At 45.9% G+C, this 17,434-nt stretch overlaps 1 protein-coding gene across 1 annotated transcript in view; it reads right to left on the bottom strand.

The window, feature by feature from the left end:
* PFKL (phosphofructokinase, liver type) overlaps positions 1–17,434 on the bottom strand; it is a 206,591-nt gene that overhangs the window by 164,520 nt on the left and 24,637 nt on the right. The window contains exons 4-5 of the mRNA XM_082260714.1: positions 11,183–11,372; positions 8,747–8,912 (exon numbers count right to left, since the gene is read on the bottom strand). Coding sequence (XP_082116840.1) covers positions 8,747–8,912; positions 11,183–11,372 — 356 coding nt within the window. The remainder of the gene's footprint in view (positions 1–8,746; positions 8,913–11,182; positions 11,373–17,434) is intronic.

Raw genomic sequence — 17,434 nt, 5'->3', positions numbered from 1 at the left:
CAAAGCACCAACACCCCCCCGTGTTGAGGGCATGTGGCCTGGTGTGGTCCAGGGGGGGTGGGGCCGCTCGCTCGTTCCCTCCCCTTTCCTGGCCTGCATGCTCGGATAAGGGTCTGGTATGGATTTTGGGGGGGACCCCACGCCGTTTTTTCCATACCAGACCCGAAGGGCCTGGTTTGGAACCTGGGGGGACCCCCACGCAGTTTTTTCCCATTTTGGCGTGGAGTTCCCCCTCAAGATTCTCACAGCGCAAGTCGCGCCGCAAGTCGGATCAGGTGCGACTTCCATTCAAATCAATAGGCTCCCATAGGGAAACATTGATTTTGAATGGAGGCAGAAAAAAACGCTGCTAAAAGCGAGGTGGCAAAAAGTGCAATAACGCAAATGAAAAAAGCTACTGAAAGCACGTTTTTACAGCTGCTTTTTCCGGCGTCAGAACTAGCTTTGCAGCATATTTTTTTTAGCGCCCCATGTGCTTGTGGCCTTAAAAAGCAGCCTGCAAAACCTTGCGGCCAAAGGAAGCATCCGCAGATGCAAACACATCCACTTTATAAAACTTTGTAAAAGTGCGCACCAACGACGAGGTGGCCACCTTGCAAACCTGCGTCACTGACGCCTGATGACGGAAGGCCCAGGAGGCACTAAGCACCCTAGTAGAGTGCGCCTTGACAGGGAAAGTAGGAACCTGACCCCTGATGAAATAGGACTGAAACATCTAGAAATGGTCGAAGAGGAAGCAGACAACCCTTTTCGAGGTCCATCCGTGAGCACAAATAGAGAGAGTCTGACTTCCTGAAAGACTCCGTAGCTTGCAGGTACACCCCAATTGCCCAGACCACATCCAAGGCATGCAAGGCAATTTCCTTCGGATGTTTAGGCCTGGGACACAGGGAAGGCAACACAATGTCTTCATTCAAATGAAAGTCAGAGACAACCTTTGGAAGGAATGACGGACAGGGGCGAAGAACCACCTTATCCCTGTGAAACACCAGGTAAGGTAAACGACAGGATAACACCGCCAGTTCCGACACACTGCGCGCAGAAGCAATAGCCACTAAAAAAGGCCACCTTCTGGGACAATGAAAGCAGGGGATTCTCCCAAATATTTTAAAAAGGAGGCTTCTGCAGGACTGAAAGCGCCAATTTATGATCCCAAGGCGGCAACAGAGCCCACACTGGAGGAACCATTTCCCTCCCCCCCCCCCTCTTCTTATGACATTTTACCTTTTAGTCACGTACAGTGGGGATCGAAAGTTTGGGCACCCCAGGTAAAAATTTGTATTAATGTGCATAAAGAAGCCAAGGAAAGATGGAAAAATCTCCAAAAGGCATCAAATTGCAGATTAGACATTCTTATATGTCAACAAAAGTTAGATTTTATTTCCATCATTGACACTTTCAAATAACAGAAAACAAAAAAATGGAGTCTGCAAAAGTTTGGGCACCCTGCAGAATTTATAGCATGCACTGCCCCCCCCCCTTTGCAAGGCTGAGACCTGCCAGCGTCATGGATCGTTCTCAATCATCATCTGGGAAGACCAGGTGATGTCAATCTCAAAGGTTATAAATATAAATGCCCAGACTCATCTGACCTTGCCCCAACAATCAGCACCATGGGATCTTCCAAGCAGTTGTCTAGAAAACTGAAACTGAAAATAGTTTGACGCTCACAAAGCTGGAGAAAGCTATAAGAAGATAGCAAAGCTTTTTCAGATGTCAATATCCTCTGTTCGGAATGTAATTAAGAAAAGGCTGTCATCAGGAACAGTGGAAGTTAAAGCAAGATCTGGAAGACGAAGAAAAATATCAGACAGAACAGCTCGCAGGATTGTGAGAAAAACAATTCAAAACCCACGTTTGACTGCACGATCCCTCCAGAAAGATCTGGCAGACACTGGAGTTGTGGTACACTATTACACTATAAAGAGATACTTGTACAAATATGATCTTCATGGAAGAGTCATCAGAAGAAAACCTCTTCTACGTCCTCACCACAAAAATCAGCGTTTGAACTTTGCAAATTAATATATAGACAAGCCTGATGCATTTTGGAAACAAGTTCTGTGGACCGATGAGGTTAAAATTGAACTTTTTGGCCGGAATGAGCAAAGGTACGTTTGGAGAAGGGGCACAGAATTTAATGAAAACAACCTCTGTCCCAACTGTTAAGCATGGGGGTGGATCAATCATGCTTTGGGGTTTTATTGCAGCCAGTGGCACAGGGAACATCTCACGATGGATTCAATAAAATTTCAGCAAATTTTGGATGGTAACTTGATGCCATCTGTGAAAACGCTGAAGTTAAAGAGAGGATGGCTTCTACAAATGGATAATGATCCTAAACACACCTCGAAATCCACGGGGGATTACATCAAGCGGCGTAAACTGAAGGTTTTGCCATGGCCTTCACAATCTCCTGACCTCAACATAATTGAAAATCTATGGATAGACCTTAAAAGAGCAGTGCGTGACAGACAGCCCAGAAATCTCAAAGAACTGGAAGACTTTTGTAAGGAAGAATGGGCAAAGATACCTCCAAACAAGAATTGAAAGACTCTTGGCTGGCTACAAAAAGCGTTTACAAGCTGTGATACTTTTCAAAGGGGGCAGTACAAGATATTAACTCTGCAGAGTGCCCAAACTTTTGCAGACGCCATTTTTTTGTTTTCTGTTATTTTAAAAGTGTAAATGATGGAAATAAAATCTAACTTTTGTTGACATATAAGAATGTCTAATCCGTAATTTGATGCCTTTTGGAGGTTTTTCCCTCTTTCCTTGGCTTCTTTATGCACATTAATACAAATTTTTACCTGGGGTGCCCAAACTCTCGATCCCCACTTTGTGTATACACAATGGTTTTGTCCATTTGTTATTTAACTTTTCCATCTTGTTTATTATTATCTATTCCACCGTGTTTATTATTTCTTCCCATCTCATATTTATTATCAGTATTAGATTTAACTTTGCATAGTCTGTTCACTATCTTGGATCGTCCCAACATTATTGCTGTTATTGTTGCCCCTTTTAAACTTTGTTTTTACCCATTGCTGTTTTAACTGCTACCTACACGCCCATTTCTTGCGGTATATATATTCTCCGTCTTTCCCCATTTCCTTCACACTTGAAAAAGGAGTGCGCATGCCCAGTGGGGCCGTCGCGCATGCTCTGAAACGCGTTGTGTTCCCCCTTGCCTATTGGTGATGTCACGCACTGCTATACTGCACTGCTATACTGTGGTCAAGGCTGGTCACGGTCAGCTGACCCGGAAGACAAGAGTACAGGCACTCTCTTCATCACTCACCACCATCCCGGCTCCAGCGTTGGACCTGTAAACACGCAGCATCACGGAACCACCTTACACCGCATGGACAAGTCGTTCATCTATTACCCTATGTGAGTGTACAATTGTGCTGTTATTGTTTAATAAAATTACTGCCCTTAGAGGCGCTCTTGTCCTTTCTGGCTTTGATCTACCGAGTTCACTTCACTCTGAAGAGCCTGCCCTTGCTGCATGTAACTGTACACATCCATCTGGACCCCTATTCATCTCCTTTTATGGACTTACCTACCCATTGACTTGTGGACTATTATACATATATATATATATATATATATATATATATATACACATACATACATACATACATACATACACATACACACACTTCTATAGATTTCACACTATTTATGCTTTTATTGCTCCTTTATGTATAAATTACCATGAGCACCACATATTTCTATATTTTTGCTGAAGAAAGATATGCACCAGGGAGTGTGTGGCCAAAGGTTGTTGGAAGAAGACTGCCAAAGCCGACACCTGGCCTTTGATAGTACTCGAGGCAAATTTCTGTTTAACCCCCCATTGAAGGAAAGTTAAGATCTGAGCCACTGAGAAGGAGTGAGGAGGAACCCCAAGAGGCTCACACCATGCAATGTAGGTCTTCCACGTACGATGGTAGATCTTCCTAGAAGTAGTAGTAGATCTTCCTAGATTTTAACAGGGTAAGAATCACCAACAGAGATAAACCCCTATCCTTCAGCACCTGGTGTTCAACAGCCAAGCCATCAAAGCCAGCGACTAAAGCAGGACGGAAAAATTGGCCCTTGGGACAGCAGATCCTCCCTGAGAGGAAGCTTCCAAGGAACGTCGGAGCCACAAACCTCTGCACCTTTCTGTTGAGCAGAGATGCCAACAGATCCAACTTGGGGGTGCCCCACTGGAGACATAGCTGATGAAACACCTCCGGATGAAGTGACCACTCTCTGTGGTCCAAAGCCTGCTGACAGATAATCCGCCTGCCAATTTTCCACCCCCGGAATGTGTATGGCGGAGAGGGCTGAAATGAACCGTTCTGCCCACCTTAGAATGCCGGCTACCTCCAGAGCCACCAGGACACTTCTTGTACCCCCTTGATGATTAACATAAGCCACAGCTGTGGCATTGTCCGATTGAATGCACACTGGACAACCCTGAAGACGATCTGTCCAATGATCCAGACACAGTCTAATCGCTCGGAGTTCCAAGACATTGATCGGTAGTCTGGATTCTTTCAGTGTCCAGATCCCCTGAGCAGAATGCTTGCTGAGGACGCCTCCCCAGCCGGACAGGCTGGCATCTGTGGTGCCATCAATACAGAGGAGGAAGGATTTTCCCAGTTGAAGCGCCAGGGAAAGCAGCCACCATATCAAGGACTCCCTCGTTCCCCCACTCAGCCGGATCGGCTTTTTCAGGGACTGGGGAGTATGGTCCCATTTGGTCAGAATCTCCCTTTGCAGGGACCTCAAATTGAACTGTGCAAACGGAACTGCCTCAAAAATGTAGACACCATCAGGCCCAGCACCCGCATGAAAGTCCGGAGGGATGACCATTTGCTGGACAGCAGGAGGTGAATTAAAGCCTGAAATTTCTGGAGTTTGTCCAGAGGAAGGAGCACTCTGGTCAGAGTTCGGCCCAGATAGTCCAGCTTCGTGGACAGAACTAGAGCAGACTTCTGAAAGTTCAGAATCCAGCCGAACTCCAGCAGAGTTCGTATTGTGATCTCCAGGTTGACCACCAGAGCAGAGGGAGACTCCGCTCGCAGGAGGAGATCGTCCCAGTAGCCCAGTACCGCGATCCGCCATTAGCATAGCAAGGCTAGCACTGGGGCTTACACTTTTGTGAAGACTCGAGCAGCAGAGGCGAGACTAAAGTAATGCCACAAACTGATAATGCCCCTCTCCCACAGCAAAGTGGAGAAAACACTGGTGACTGGCACATATTAGAATGTGAAGGAAGGCATCCTTGATATCGATAGAGGCAAAGAAATCCACCTGATGCAGGGATGCCACCATCGTTCGAATGGACTCCCATTCTGAACAAAGCAGTTTAGTGCCTTGAGGTCCAGGATTGGGGGCACTTTGCCTTCCTTCCTGGGGACTGAACAGGTTTGAGTGAAAACCCTGAAAACGTTCCGAAGTCGTAACCGGGACAATCACCCCTTGAAGAACAGGTCTTGTAACGCCCCAAATAGGCCCTGTAAGCGATCTGGGGACAGGCACAAGTTGGAAGGAAAAAACCTTGCCGGGGGACAAGTGTGAAACTATCTTGTAGCCGGACCGAATGACTTAGTGGACCCACTTGTCTTGTACCAGGGAAGTCCTCTGGTACGGAAACCAGCGAAGACTTCCCCCCCCCACCCCCGATATGGCTGAGGGTGCACTTTCATGCTGGGAGCCTTGTCCACAGGTCTGCAGGTCCAGACCAGGTTAAGAAGGAGCCCTGAAAGGCTTCGAGCCCTTGCCAGTCAACCCTGTAGACCACGTCTACAATGAGGTTCCTTGCCCTTAGTAGCCTGCAGAAGAAAAGTACAGTACTCTTCCCCCCCCCCCCCCCCCCCGTGTGACCTTTAATGATGTCATCCAAGGTAACTCCAAACAGGCGCCTTCCTTGGAAAGGAAGATCAGTCAAAGTCTTTTTTGAAGTCTGATCCGCAGACCAGCACTTGAACCAAAAGACACGCCCAAGGACCGCCGCCAAAACAGAGAGGCCAGCGCATCCAAAGAGGCATCACAGATAAACTGCAGCCCCTGGACCAGCTGGTCCACCAACCCGGCTTTGACTGTTCACCCTCCAGGTCACAGTGTAAGAGCTTAGCCCACTCAGTCAGAGTTTGCGACACTAGGGCAATGGTGAATACCGGCCTCATTGCCAGAGTATTTATATGGTGGGCCACAGCCTCCGCCTTCTTGTCAGCCGGATCCTTAAAGGCCTGCGACTCTTCAACCGCAATCATGGTTGCCCAATTTAATCCGGAAACCAGAGGGTCCACCACCGGCGGCATAGTCCACTTCTTAAGAAGGAAATCCTCATGGAGGTATTGCCTAGTAAAGCGATTAGGAACCCCACGGGCACGCTTTGGTTGTCCCCACTCTTTAGCGACAATTCTGTCAAAATAGGCAGGGAAAGGAAACACCTTTGCTGCTCTGGATTGCTTGTGAGTGCCAGAGGGTACCTGCGCCTCTGTCCCAGCTTCAGCTGTGTCCTCCATCTTCAGGGTCTCACGCACAGCTACAATTAGTGCATCCACCAGCGCCTTTTTGTGCGCGGTCGCAGATATGAGGAATCATCCTCACTTTCAGAGGATTTCAGGCACGTGGTTACAGACCCAGCAGGGTGACCCACGTCCGCAGGGGCCGAATCAGATTCAGGGTCTGATGAGACAGATGAGGCAGGGGAAGGTGGGCGTTTTTTTGCTAGCCCTTCGCCCGCAAGCCACCTCCACCCCGGACAAGAGCCTCTAGGACTGCCATCAGTGCATGGATGGATGATTGGGACCTGGAGGGCCTCGCAGCCTCAGAGAGGGGATCAGGTGGGGAAAAGTGTTCCAAGGACTCCATGAGTCACAAGGGGGACTCCACAAAAAAGTGTAACACACTGCTAAGGAACAATCCCCACCGCACTGGCAGCACCACCCGGTCGCCGGGCACAAAGCACAAAGCAAGCGATCCTCAGCAGAGAGGGAGAGGACCCCACCAGAGACAAGCACCTGCAGCCACCAAGATAATCTGCACTACACGTGTGGCGATCAGGAAGTAAAATGATCCAGGAGTCAAAACCAGGGGGTGAGGAGGGGCTCCCACTGCCGAGATTGACACCAAAAGGGCTCCACTGTCATGGCCGCCTCTATTTTACAATGGCAAACCACAGCAAAATGGCCGCCGGACTACACAAACATGGCTGCCATGTATAGAACACAAGCTACAACAAAATGGCGGCACCACGACACATACAGGGGCCCAGGATTGGGAGACCAGGCCTCAAGAACATATCAAGACAGGCCGGATGGGCCCTGTCAGGAGCCCCAGCAAGCTACAACCCCCCCCCTCCCCCGCACAGCCAATCGGCAGGTTGCCTGGCGGCGCACCCCCCCCCCCCCCATCGCCAGTCCGTGCCCTGCCCCCACCCCTGGAAAGTAGCCAGAGCACCCAAGTATAGCCCCAGCGTATGTGGAAAGGGGGGCAGGATGAGAGACTCGGTAAGAGGGGGTGCCTGCGGGAAGGAGGGGGTCCGACCTATCCTAGGAGGGGCCCATGTCCACCCCAAAACCCTCAAGGGAAGAAGGGGGACAGCTACTCACCATACCAGAAACCAGACAGGCACTGCTCCAGACAGAACCTCTCTCCATCGAAATGGGGGGGGCTGTCGGCCAGGAGGAACGCTGCGATTTGGGCAGAGACCCGGTCATACGAGACCTTGCGAGTCATTTAACTCACAGGTCAGCCCCTGTCCAGTGGGGCTATGTATGCTTGCGCGGAGCTGAGGTCTGCACGCGCTCGCTGGCCAGACTGGGGTGACCACAAAGATTCCAGAAAGGAACTAGGTCCTTACTCCTGACTAGGCAGAAAAAAACTGAGTGGCTATTGCAGAGAGAGGGAGTATACCCCCTGGGACTGCCCATGGGTGTAGCCAGAATTTTTTCTGTCTAGTGTCCTACTCCAGTAGGGGGCAGTATAACCCAATGGTTATGAATATCAGGAGCGTTTTCCGTCAATGAACGAAAGTTAGGAGTTTCTCTAAAACCCAATTCTGGGTTTTCTTTCCAGCCAGAAACCTCCCCTGCAAAAAACTTGCTAATACCAGCCTGTGTGCACATAGACACATAGGATAACATGCTGGGGAGTTTACTGGCTGCAGGAAAAAAAAAAAAAATTGAAGCCAAAAACAGCATCTGTAAAAACATTCAGTGTGTATGAGGCCTTACAGCTTACAGAAGGTATTGAAAGTGCATTGTTTGATTAATGTGACCCTGTCAGCACAGGGTCACCTTGACTGTAAAAAAAAAAATATATATATATATATATATATATATATATATATATATATATATACTGCACATGCAAAAGGAAGACTGCATATACTTAACAGCGGGTCCACCAAAAATGGACAGTATATGTATTGCAGGTACAGTTTTTAATTTTTTTTTTTTTTTTCGATCAAGGGACCCGGTGCTGACAAAGTCACTTTAATATCAAACTGAATTCCAAGATTTCAAAACATAATGAAACTAACATTATGACATGATGATTGCACAATTTAGTTGCTTTAAAAAAATGCACAAAAAAGAGAGTTGTAGGTTTCAAAATGAGTAATTTCCTGGTGGCATATTTCCTGCTTTACATCTATGCTAAAAACTGTGAACAATTTGTCTATTAACAAATAGTGAGAACAAATACCATCTTGTTTTTACACCAAAACCCCTTTGCTCACCTTTGAGCAGTAGTTGTGATTGCATCAATTACTTCTATAATTCTGTGCAATGCCGAATCTGTGCCAATTGTCATATCTGTACCACAGAAGTCATTGTCAATTGACCCAACAAGACCAACAATATTCAAATGAGTGTATTTAGCAGCAACATCTTCAGTTATTTTTTCTGAAAGAAAAATGAACACATATTTAAATATTAGTCAGTCACAGTTTATACAATGTCAAAACTGCAGTAAAATCTAGCACGACCTTTGTTGAAAAATTGTAAGGGGGGCAGAAATGTCCAGGACCATGTCACGGCCGACCCAGCGCGGAGCTAATGCCTGCACGCGCTCAATGGCCAGACTGGGGTGACCACTGGATATGGGGGGTCCAGTCTGTCGCCCAGCCCGGCATAATTGCTAGAAGATCCCACAGGAAAAACGATCCAGAGAAAAAAAAGACTAGCTAAAAAAAAAAAAAAAAAAAAAAAATCTACCTAAAATATTACTTCTATGCCAAGACCAAAAATCCCAGCAAGGAACTAGGTCCTTACTCCTGACTAGGCAGATTAAAAACTGGCATCCTATGCAGGAAGAGAGAGGGTGTACCCTCCGGGACTGCCCATAGGCGTAGCCAGAACTTTTTTCTGCCTAGTGTCCTACTCCTGTAGGGGGCAGTATAACCCTACTTATATGAATCAGAGAGAACTGCGTCCGTCAATGAACGATTGAGAAATATTATTTAACCATTTAACAAAGCACACGTTATGCAGGATTTGGGCCAAGGAGTTACAAAGCACTTTTCTCTTTCAGTCTGGGTTCACACTACTGTGAACACAGACATTGCATGTGATTCGCACCGTTGTGCAGATGCAATGTCTGTGCAATGCAAATTCAGCCATACAGGTGCAGTAACCTTTTTTAATTTTCTGCACTGGAATCGGATCACATGGTTGTTCACACCCATGCGATCTGATTCCTGTCTGAATTCACAGTACTGCGATCTGCACACTGAATTGGGGTTTCATTAACTTTGTATTGACCCCAGCAGTGGTTCGAAGAGGGCAGTGTGAACTCCCTGCAGGGGAGACGTGATGAAGGAACCCACACTAGAATCGTGATGGCCCCTACATGGCACTAGTGTGAAACCAGGCTCAGGAGTATATGCAGTTGGCAAAGACTCAGGAAATTAGTTAGGAAATATCTGTCTAGTTAGACCAATCATTCTTTTTCAATGGAAAAAGGGAAGAAGTATATTTTACATGTGCCCCCAAAACTCCTCAGTGGAACTGGACAGATGATTGCACCAAGTTTGGAAACAACTTTCATGATGGACAGATTTCATTCTCAGCAAGACATATTTTTGTCTAAGACTAGCTTTACACTGCATATACTCAATAACAGAGTCATGAAAACAGGAGGGATTTACTTCAACAAAATTAATATTGTAGACTTAAAGTAAGTATTACTAAATGGCAGACCGCAGTCCAAATTTGGAGCAAGCCACTATCCTATCTGGACCCGCGGTTGCGCCATTTAGGAGCTGCTTCCTTCCCCCTGGCCTCCACCACCATCATTCTTAAGGCAGAGCAGACAGTGAGAGACACAGGCTCACTGGATGAAGGGCGGGAGCTGCATGAGTTAACTTTCCAGATTAACTAGCAGGGGATAAGTTGATAGGTCACCGGGCAGTCCTAGCAACCAATCACCAGTTTGTTAATATGATAAGCTAAGGGAGCAGTGCTGGGGGGGTGAATGTGAAGGGGGGGGGGGGGGGTCAGTGCTGGGTTGGTTGATGTGAAGGAGGGGTGATGTGAAGTGAGGGAGAGATGGAGGGCAGTGCTGTGGGTAGTGGTTAAATGTGAAGGACGCAGTGGACACTTACGTGAGGGCAAAACTGATGTGATGTGAAGCAGGGGACAGAGGACGCTGATGTACGAACAGGATTGCGATATAAAATGAAGGGTGAGGGGGCGTTTATGTGAGGGATCTAAGACTTAAAGAATAAGTTTGTTTAAAAAAAAAAAATAAATACAACAACACTGTGCCAGAAATACAGTATACTTTGAAGAAAACACTATGGTATCGCCACAATTGTACTTCCTGTTTAACCACTTGCCAACCGCCCAATGTACATATACTACGGGGCGGCGGCTCTCCTGCACAAATAAAAAAAAAAAAATCACTTTTCTGGACTTATTTTATTAATAGCTCAAAAAATAAAAACCGAAGTGATCAAATACCACAAAAGAAAGCTCTATTCAATACTCAATTGTATTTTGGTACAGCATCGCACGATCACACAATTAAAGTAACGCAGTGGGTATCACAATAAATGGCATGGTCATTAAGGTAAACCTTCCAGAGCTAAAGTGGTTAAATCACGTCAATTTAAAAATACAGTATAATATATATACACACTAGCTAACATGTTGCATGAATGAACATGCTATACCTTCTTTAACAAGCTCCTCAAGCAGACTGCTCCACTCCTTTCGAAAAATATTTGCCCCTGTTAGACTGCCATCCCCACCAATGACACACAAGTTTGTTATGCCATGTTGCACAAGGTTATGGGCTGCAGCCAGACGGCCTTCGTGAGTGGTAAATGCCTTGCATCTGGCACTTCCAATGATAGTTCCTCCCTGTAAAAAAATAAATAAATAATATATCATCACTATTTCAGTTTTGTGAATCGTTATGATCAAACCACAATTTAACCTAAAATGAAACATCTAGCTGCTTTCTTCTTTAAGCCAAACTCTAGGCACACTGCTACATACACAGATGTAATACAAACAGGGGAGCAGTTTTATCTGGCACTTCTATGGAAGGAAGGTACAGCTCTCAGACTGTGTGTTTATAATCATTATGATGATCACAGCACAGCATGTACTTTATGGCTCTGGCTCTGTGTCATATGGCTGTTGGGTGCTGACTTTGTTAACTTATGGCCATACTGATTGCAACACAGTACAGCCTTAACAAAGTCAACACCCAACAGCCATGTGACAGAGCCATAAAGTACATGCTGTGCTGTGATCATCATAATGATTATAAGCATGAGTTGCTAGTTCACACTTGTGTTTGGAAGGGGAAAGTGGGGGGGGGGGGGGGGAAGAGTAAGAACGTGCAGCTGAGCCATGTTTTTACTCCCCACTACCACCGCTCACCTTAAATAGCCTTTCAACCAAGCTTTTCAATTAGGTCCGCCTGTCAGCTTTAGGGCTCTTTCACACGGGCGTTCCGTATGTCCGTTTTTCATCCCATCTGTTTGCGGATGAAAAACGGACATAATGTATCTCTATGCAAATACGGATGTCATCGGATGATCATCCTCTGACATCCGTTTTTTGTCAGTTCAGTTTTTTTGAACGGAGGAGAACCCTATTTTTTCTTCCTTTCAAAAAACGAAACTGAAGCAAAAACGGATGTCAGTGGTGTCATCCGCAGACATACGTATTTACATAGACATGCATTATGTCAGTTTTTCATCCGCAAACGGATGGGATGAAAAACGGACATACGGACCGGATGACACAAGTGTCATCCGTGTCCGTTACAAAAAAAAAAAAAAAAAGGACCTGATCGGGCAAAAAAAAAAGGAACGCCCGTGTGAAAGAGCCCTTACATGTGGACCTGATTGAATGTTCCATGTAGGTCTACGGGGGTTTGGATATAAATGGACTTGTGTCCATTTACACCCTCCTTCCTCCGGGTCTGCGCAGGTCTAGAAAAAAAATGTTTTATATTTTTCCAGACCTAAATGTGATCGATCAAAGGTAGCATGATGTAAATGGATATGAGTGCATTTACATCTGGCCACCCATAGAGACATTACAAGTCATTCATAGATAGGGCTATTGGTTGGCATGATTTTGGGGCCTGACCCCATTGTGGATAAGTTCAGGCTAGGCACTTCAAGGTTCTATGGGTCCCAGGTTCTGACTTGCAGAGGTTCAGGACTTCCTGACGCTATGGTCCTCAACAGACATTACCCCTTTAGAAAAACACTTGAGGGTTCTAGGTGCAGGGCCACTGATAAGCCAGTGTATCAGCTTAGCAGGGAGGGCCCGGGCAGCCTCGCAGACAGTGCAGAAAAGAAAAGGGGGCTTTCAAAAAACACCCCCCACTCATTCCACTCCTTCTAGCTTAGGGGGTGTTCTATACTACATGCAATTCCAGGGCCCCTTTCTGATTATGGGATGGTGGAGGCGGAGCAGTTGAGGGACTTTTTTTTCCCAATTTCGTTCCCGCACCCGCACTGCGGCATGGAGAAGGGGCCCTAAGTAAATAAGCATACTTTGCTTTGCTTTGTAATATAAAAGACCCACTTAAATTAGTTTAGCTAATTTTAGCTAAAATTGCAGAATGTACTGAAGCCACTGCATCATGTGCCAGTAAAGCAACTAGCATTTTCAAAAGCAATGGTCAGCAACGGCTGATTACAAATTTCTGTAATCACTGTATTTCTTTAAGAGACCCTGTCATGTAACAAAATACTTGTGTGATAAGGTTTTGATGGCAGTAACAATTTTCCAAACGTACAAGAGCAATGCATGTTGTGAGCCTATAGATCTCCATCTTCTGCTAGTTATACTGACTTTGCTGTATGCTTTGTACACAGATCAGCGATCTGGCTATTTCGTCTCACTGCAAAGCAAGGAGAAAAACCAGACTGTTCTGTTAGTAAAAGCAGCACATATAACATATAAGGCAGGGTCTGGGGCGGGACCCGGGGCGGAGTTGAGGGTGGGGCTAAAGGGGGCCCCATCAGGTAGGCTGTACAGGGCCCCATGATTTCTATCAGCGGCCCTGCACACTCATGCCCATGTTTATACTAATGCATGAGAGATTTGGCGTATAGCCAAATACGGCCACTTACAGCTATTTGCTCCTGTGGTCAGCTGAACCCGCCACCTATGGCTGGCTTTCCAGTGAGGGGAAGAGAAAAAAAAAAGGGGGGGGGGGGTTGGCATTTTAAACAGCAGGGGAGAAAAAAAAAAAAAGTTTTCAACCATCCATGTGCCTTATAGAGAAAGTACATCTAGTGTTAACATTTTTTAAATTTAGGATAGAGTGGGGAGGGATTATAAGCCCCCCATTGTATTTAATATTGTCTGCATCCACATAAGGGAAAATACACTCTGACTATTTGTCCTGTAAAGTAAAAGTGGGAATGGCATAATTACTGCGCTGCACATTGCCTGTGCAGGAAGCAAAGATGTTCAAGAGACCCGACAGGTCCACCTACTCCAGGCTTCCTGCAGAAAACTACAGGAGGAAGGATACAAGATCAGTCCTCCTACATAGGGGGGGGGGGGGAGAAAGAGAGAGTGTAGAAGTGACAGTTCTTTACTACAGGAAACTCCTTCCTAGAATCAAAGCTTCATACTACAATAATTCAAAGACCTAGAAGAGATACACAAGCACACCAAGATTTAAAGTAGGAATACACATGCCTCTTGTATTTTAGGCAATATTTGTTTATCCCAGATCCAAGCTTTAAATGATTAGTTAACCTTTTGGAGCATGTAACAGGTTACACCCATATTTAGGATGTTACATGCTCCTAAGCACCACCCACCTCCTGCTACCAGAGCTCCTCTTATTGACAGTGGATGGGGGTCCTCTCCCCAAACCCCTTTTGACAACAGCACAGTTGTGCACACAGGGCCGCTGATAAGCTAGTACAACTGGCCCTGTTGTACCGGGCCCTGCGTCCTCAGCTCAGCAGGGGGGCCCGGGCAGCTTAAGAGACAGTCTGATAGTCTTTGGGTACAGTGGGGTTTGAAAGTTTGGGCACCCCAGGTAAAAAATTGTATTAATGTGCATAAAGAAGGAAAGATTGTTATAATCTCCAAAAGGCATCAAATTACAGATTAGACATTCTTATATGTCAACAAAAGTTAGATTTTATTTCCATCATTTACACTTTCAAAATAACAGAAAACAAAAAAATTGAATCTGCAAAAGTTTGGGCACCCTGCAGAGTTAATATCTTGTACTGCCCCCTTTGGCAAGTATCACAGCTTGTAAACGCTTTTTGTAGCCAGCCAAGAGTCTTTCAATTCTTGTTTGGGAGGTATCTTTGCCCATTCTTCCTTACAAAAGTCTTCCAGTTCTTTGAGATTTCTGGGCTGTCTGTCACGCACTGCTCTTTTAAGGTCTATCCATGGATTTTCAATTATGTTGAGGTCAGGAGATTGTGAAGGCCATGGAAAAACCTTCAGTTTACGCCTCTTGATGTAATCCCCTGTGGATTTCGAGGTGTGTTTAGGATCATTATCCATTTGTAGAAGCCATCCTCTCTTTAACTTCAGCTTTTTCACAGATGGCATCAAGTTACCATTCAAAATTTGCTGAAATTTTATTGAATCCATTTTTCCTTCTACTCGTGAGACGTTCCCTGTGCCACTGGCTGCAATACAACCCCAAAGCATGATTGATCCACCCCCATGCTTAACAGTTGGGACAGAGGTTCTTTTCATTCAATTCTGAGCCCCTTCTCCAAACGTACCTTTGCTCATTCCGGCCATAAAAGTTCAATTTTAACCTCATCGGTCCACAGAACTTGTTTCCAAAATGCATCAGGCTTGTCTATATGTTCATTTGCAAAGTTCAAACACTGATTTTTGTGGTGAGGACGTAGAAGGTTTTCTTCTGATGACTCTTCCATGAAGACCATATTTGTACAAGTATCTCTTCATAGTGGAATAGTGTACCACAACTCCAGTGTCTGCCAGATCTTTCTGGAGGTATCGTGCAGTCAAACGTGGGTTTTGAATTGTTTTTCTCACAATCCTGCGAGCTGTTCTGTCTGATAATTTTCTTGGTCTTTCAGATCTTGCTTTATCTTCCACCGTTCCTGATGACTGTCATTTCTTAATTACATTCCGAACAGAGGATATTGACATCTGAAAACGCTTTGCTATCTTCTTATAGCCTTCTCCAGCTTTGTGAGCGTCAACTATTTTCAGTTTCAGTTTTCTAGACAACTGCTTAGAAGATCCCATGGTGCCGATTGTTGGGGCAAGGTCAGATGAGTCTGTGCATTTAAAACCTTTGAGATTGACATTACCTGGTCTTCCCAGACGATGATTGAGAACAATCCATGACACTGGCAGGTCTCAGCCTTGCAAAGGGGGGGCAGTGCATGCTATAAATTCTGCAGGGTGCCCAAACTTTTGCAGACACCATTTTTTTGTTTTCTGTAATTTTGAAAGTGTCAATGATGGAAATAAAATCTAACTTTTGTTGACATATTATAAGAATGTCTACTCTGTAATTTGATGCCTTTTGGAGATTTTTCCATCTTTCCTTGGCTTCTTTATGCACATTAATACAAATTTTTACCTGGGTTGCCCAAACTTTCGATCCCCACTGTAAATGCCTGCACCAGTGGCAGAGCTCCCAGAACGTCCAAGTCCCTCCTGTCAAAGTGATTCGTTGCTGGGCCTGTCTAGCATTCCAGCAACCAATCAGGTGCATGGAGACCCCGGCATGAGGAAGATGTAACTTTCTCGTCTTGAGCTGCTCCACCTCCACCTTTGCTGTACTTCCCACTGACAACGGAAGGGCTGGGAGTTTGAGGAGACCGCCATCTGGACTGGGACAACTAATGTAAGTGAGAAGAGCTCCTGCCATAGCTGCACACAGAGGAGGGGGGAAGGGGGGGGGTCACACAGGTCTATTTTAGAAGGAGAGGAAGGACAGGATTCCCCAGAGCTATTTACACTGACTGCAACCACACCACCCACAGTATTTGTACTATGCCTGCACTCTCTGGCTGTCTCCTGTATGACGCCTGCACTCTCTGCCTGTCTCCTGTAGGACGCCTGCACTCTCTGGCTGTCTCCTGTATGTCGCCTGCACTCTCTGGCTGTCTCCTGTATGATGCCATCAGTCTCTGTCTCCTGTAGCATGTTTGCAGTCTCTGTTGCAGGAGAGAGATCGGGGGTGACACCATGGTTTACCGCACCAGGTGACACCAACCCTAGTGATGCTATTGTCCCCGCTCTGCTACTCTTACTAGCAGGGGTGTAATTGCCATTTTTGGGCCCCCTCTCTGACCTCTGTGCTGAAACAGAGAGCGAGTGGCTGTGCGGTGGGCAGAAGCAGCTGATTGTCCATTGCGAGTTTTATACTGCATTGCACTGCACACTTACTGCACATATTTACTATGGAAGCCAATATGGCATGGTGTGGCAATTGTACTGCGCTCTGCACATATTTACTATGAATGGCATGGCGTGGCATGATAAAATTATCACTTGAAGAAAAACCTGCACTTTGTTTCAAGGCGGGATCTGGGGAGGGGCCAGGGGTGGGGCTGAAGGGGGCCCCGTCAGGTAGGCCGTACGGGGCCCCATGATTTCTATCAGCGGCCCTGGGTGCACATACTGATCAGCATGCTCATAGTTCATTCACACTGCATACAGCTCATGAATTGTCTGCCCATACAGATGTACAGTCAGAGAGCTTAGGCAGTGCATGCTGCCATGGCATTAATCCATTAAAAAAAAAAAAAAATGAAATGGTAATTCATGACCCATGGAACATTTTGGGAAAAGTGTCTCACACTTTTCCGAGATGGGAAAAGCTCTTGGACAATAGATAATTAAGCAAAGATACTTAAAATTAGCTGAATAAGGAAAAATTTCTTCAAATACACAGAATAGACTTTGAACACCAATATCTGCGTTGA

Source organism: Pelophylax lessonae, assembly GCF_965119305.1.
Source record: "Pelophylax lessonae genome assembly, chromosome: 6".
In the NCBI taxonomy this organism is placed as follows: domain Eukaryota; kingdom Metazoa; phylum Chordata; class Amphibia; order Anura; family Ranidae; genus Pelophylax; species Pelophylax lessonae.
Note: the sequence above shows the minus strand (reverse complement) of the source record. Positions and strands in the feature narration are given on the sequence as shown.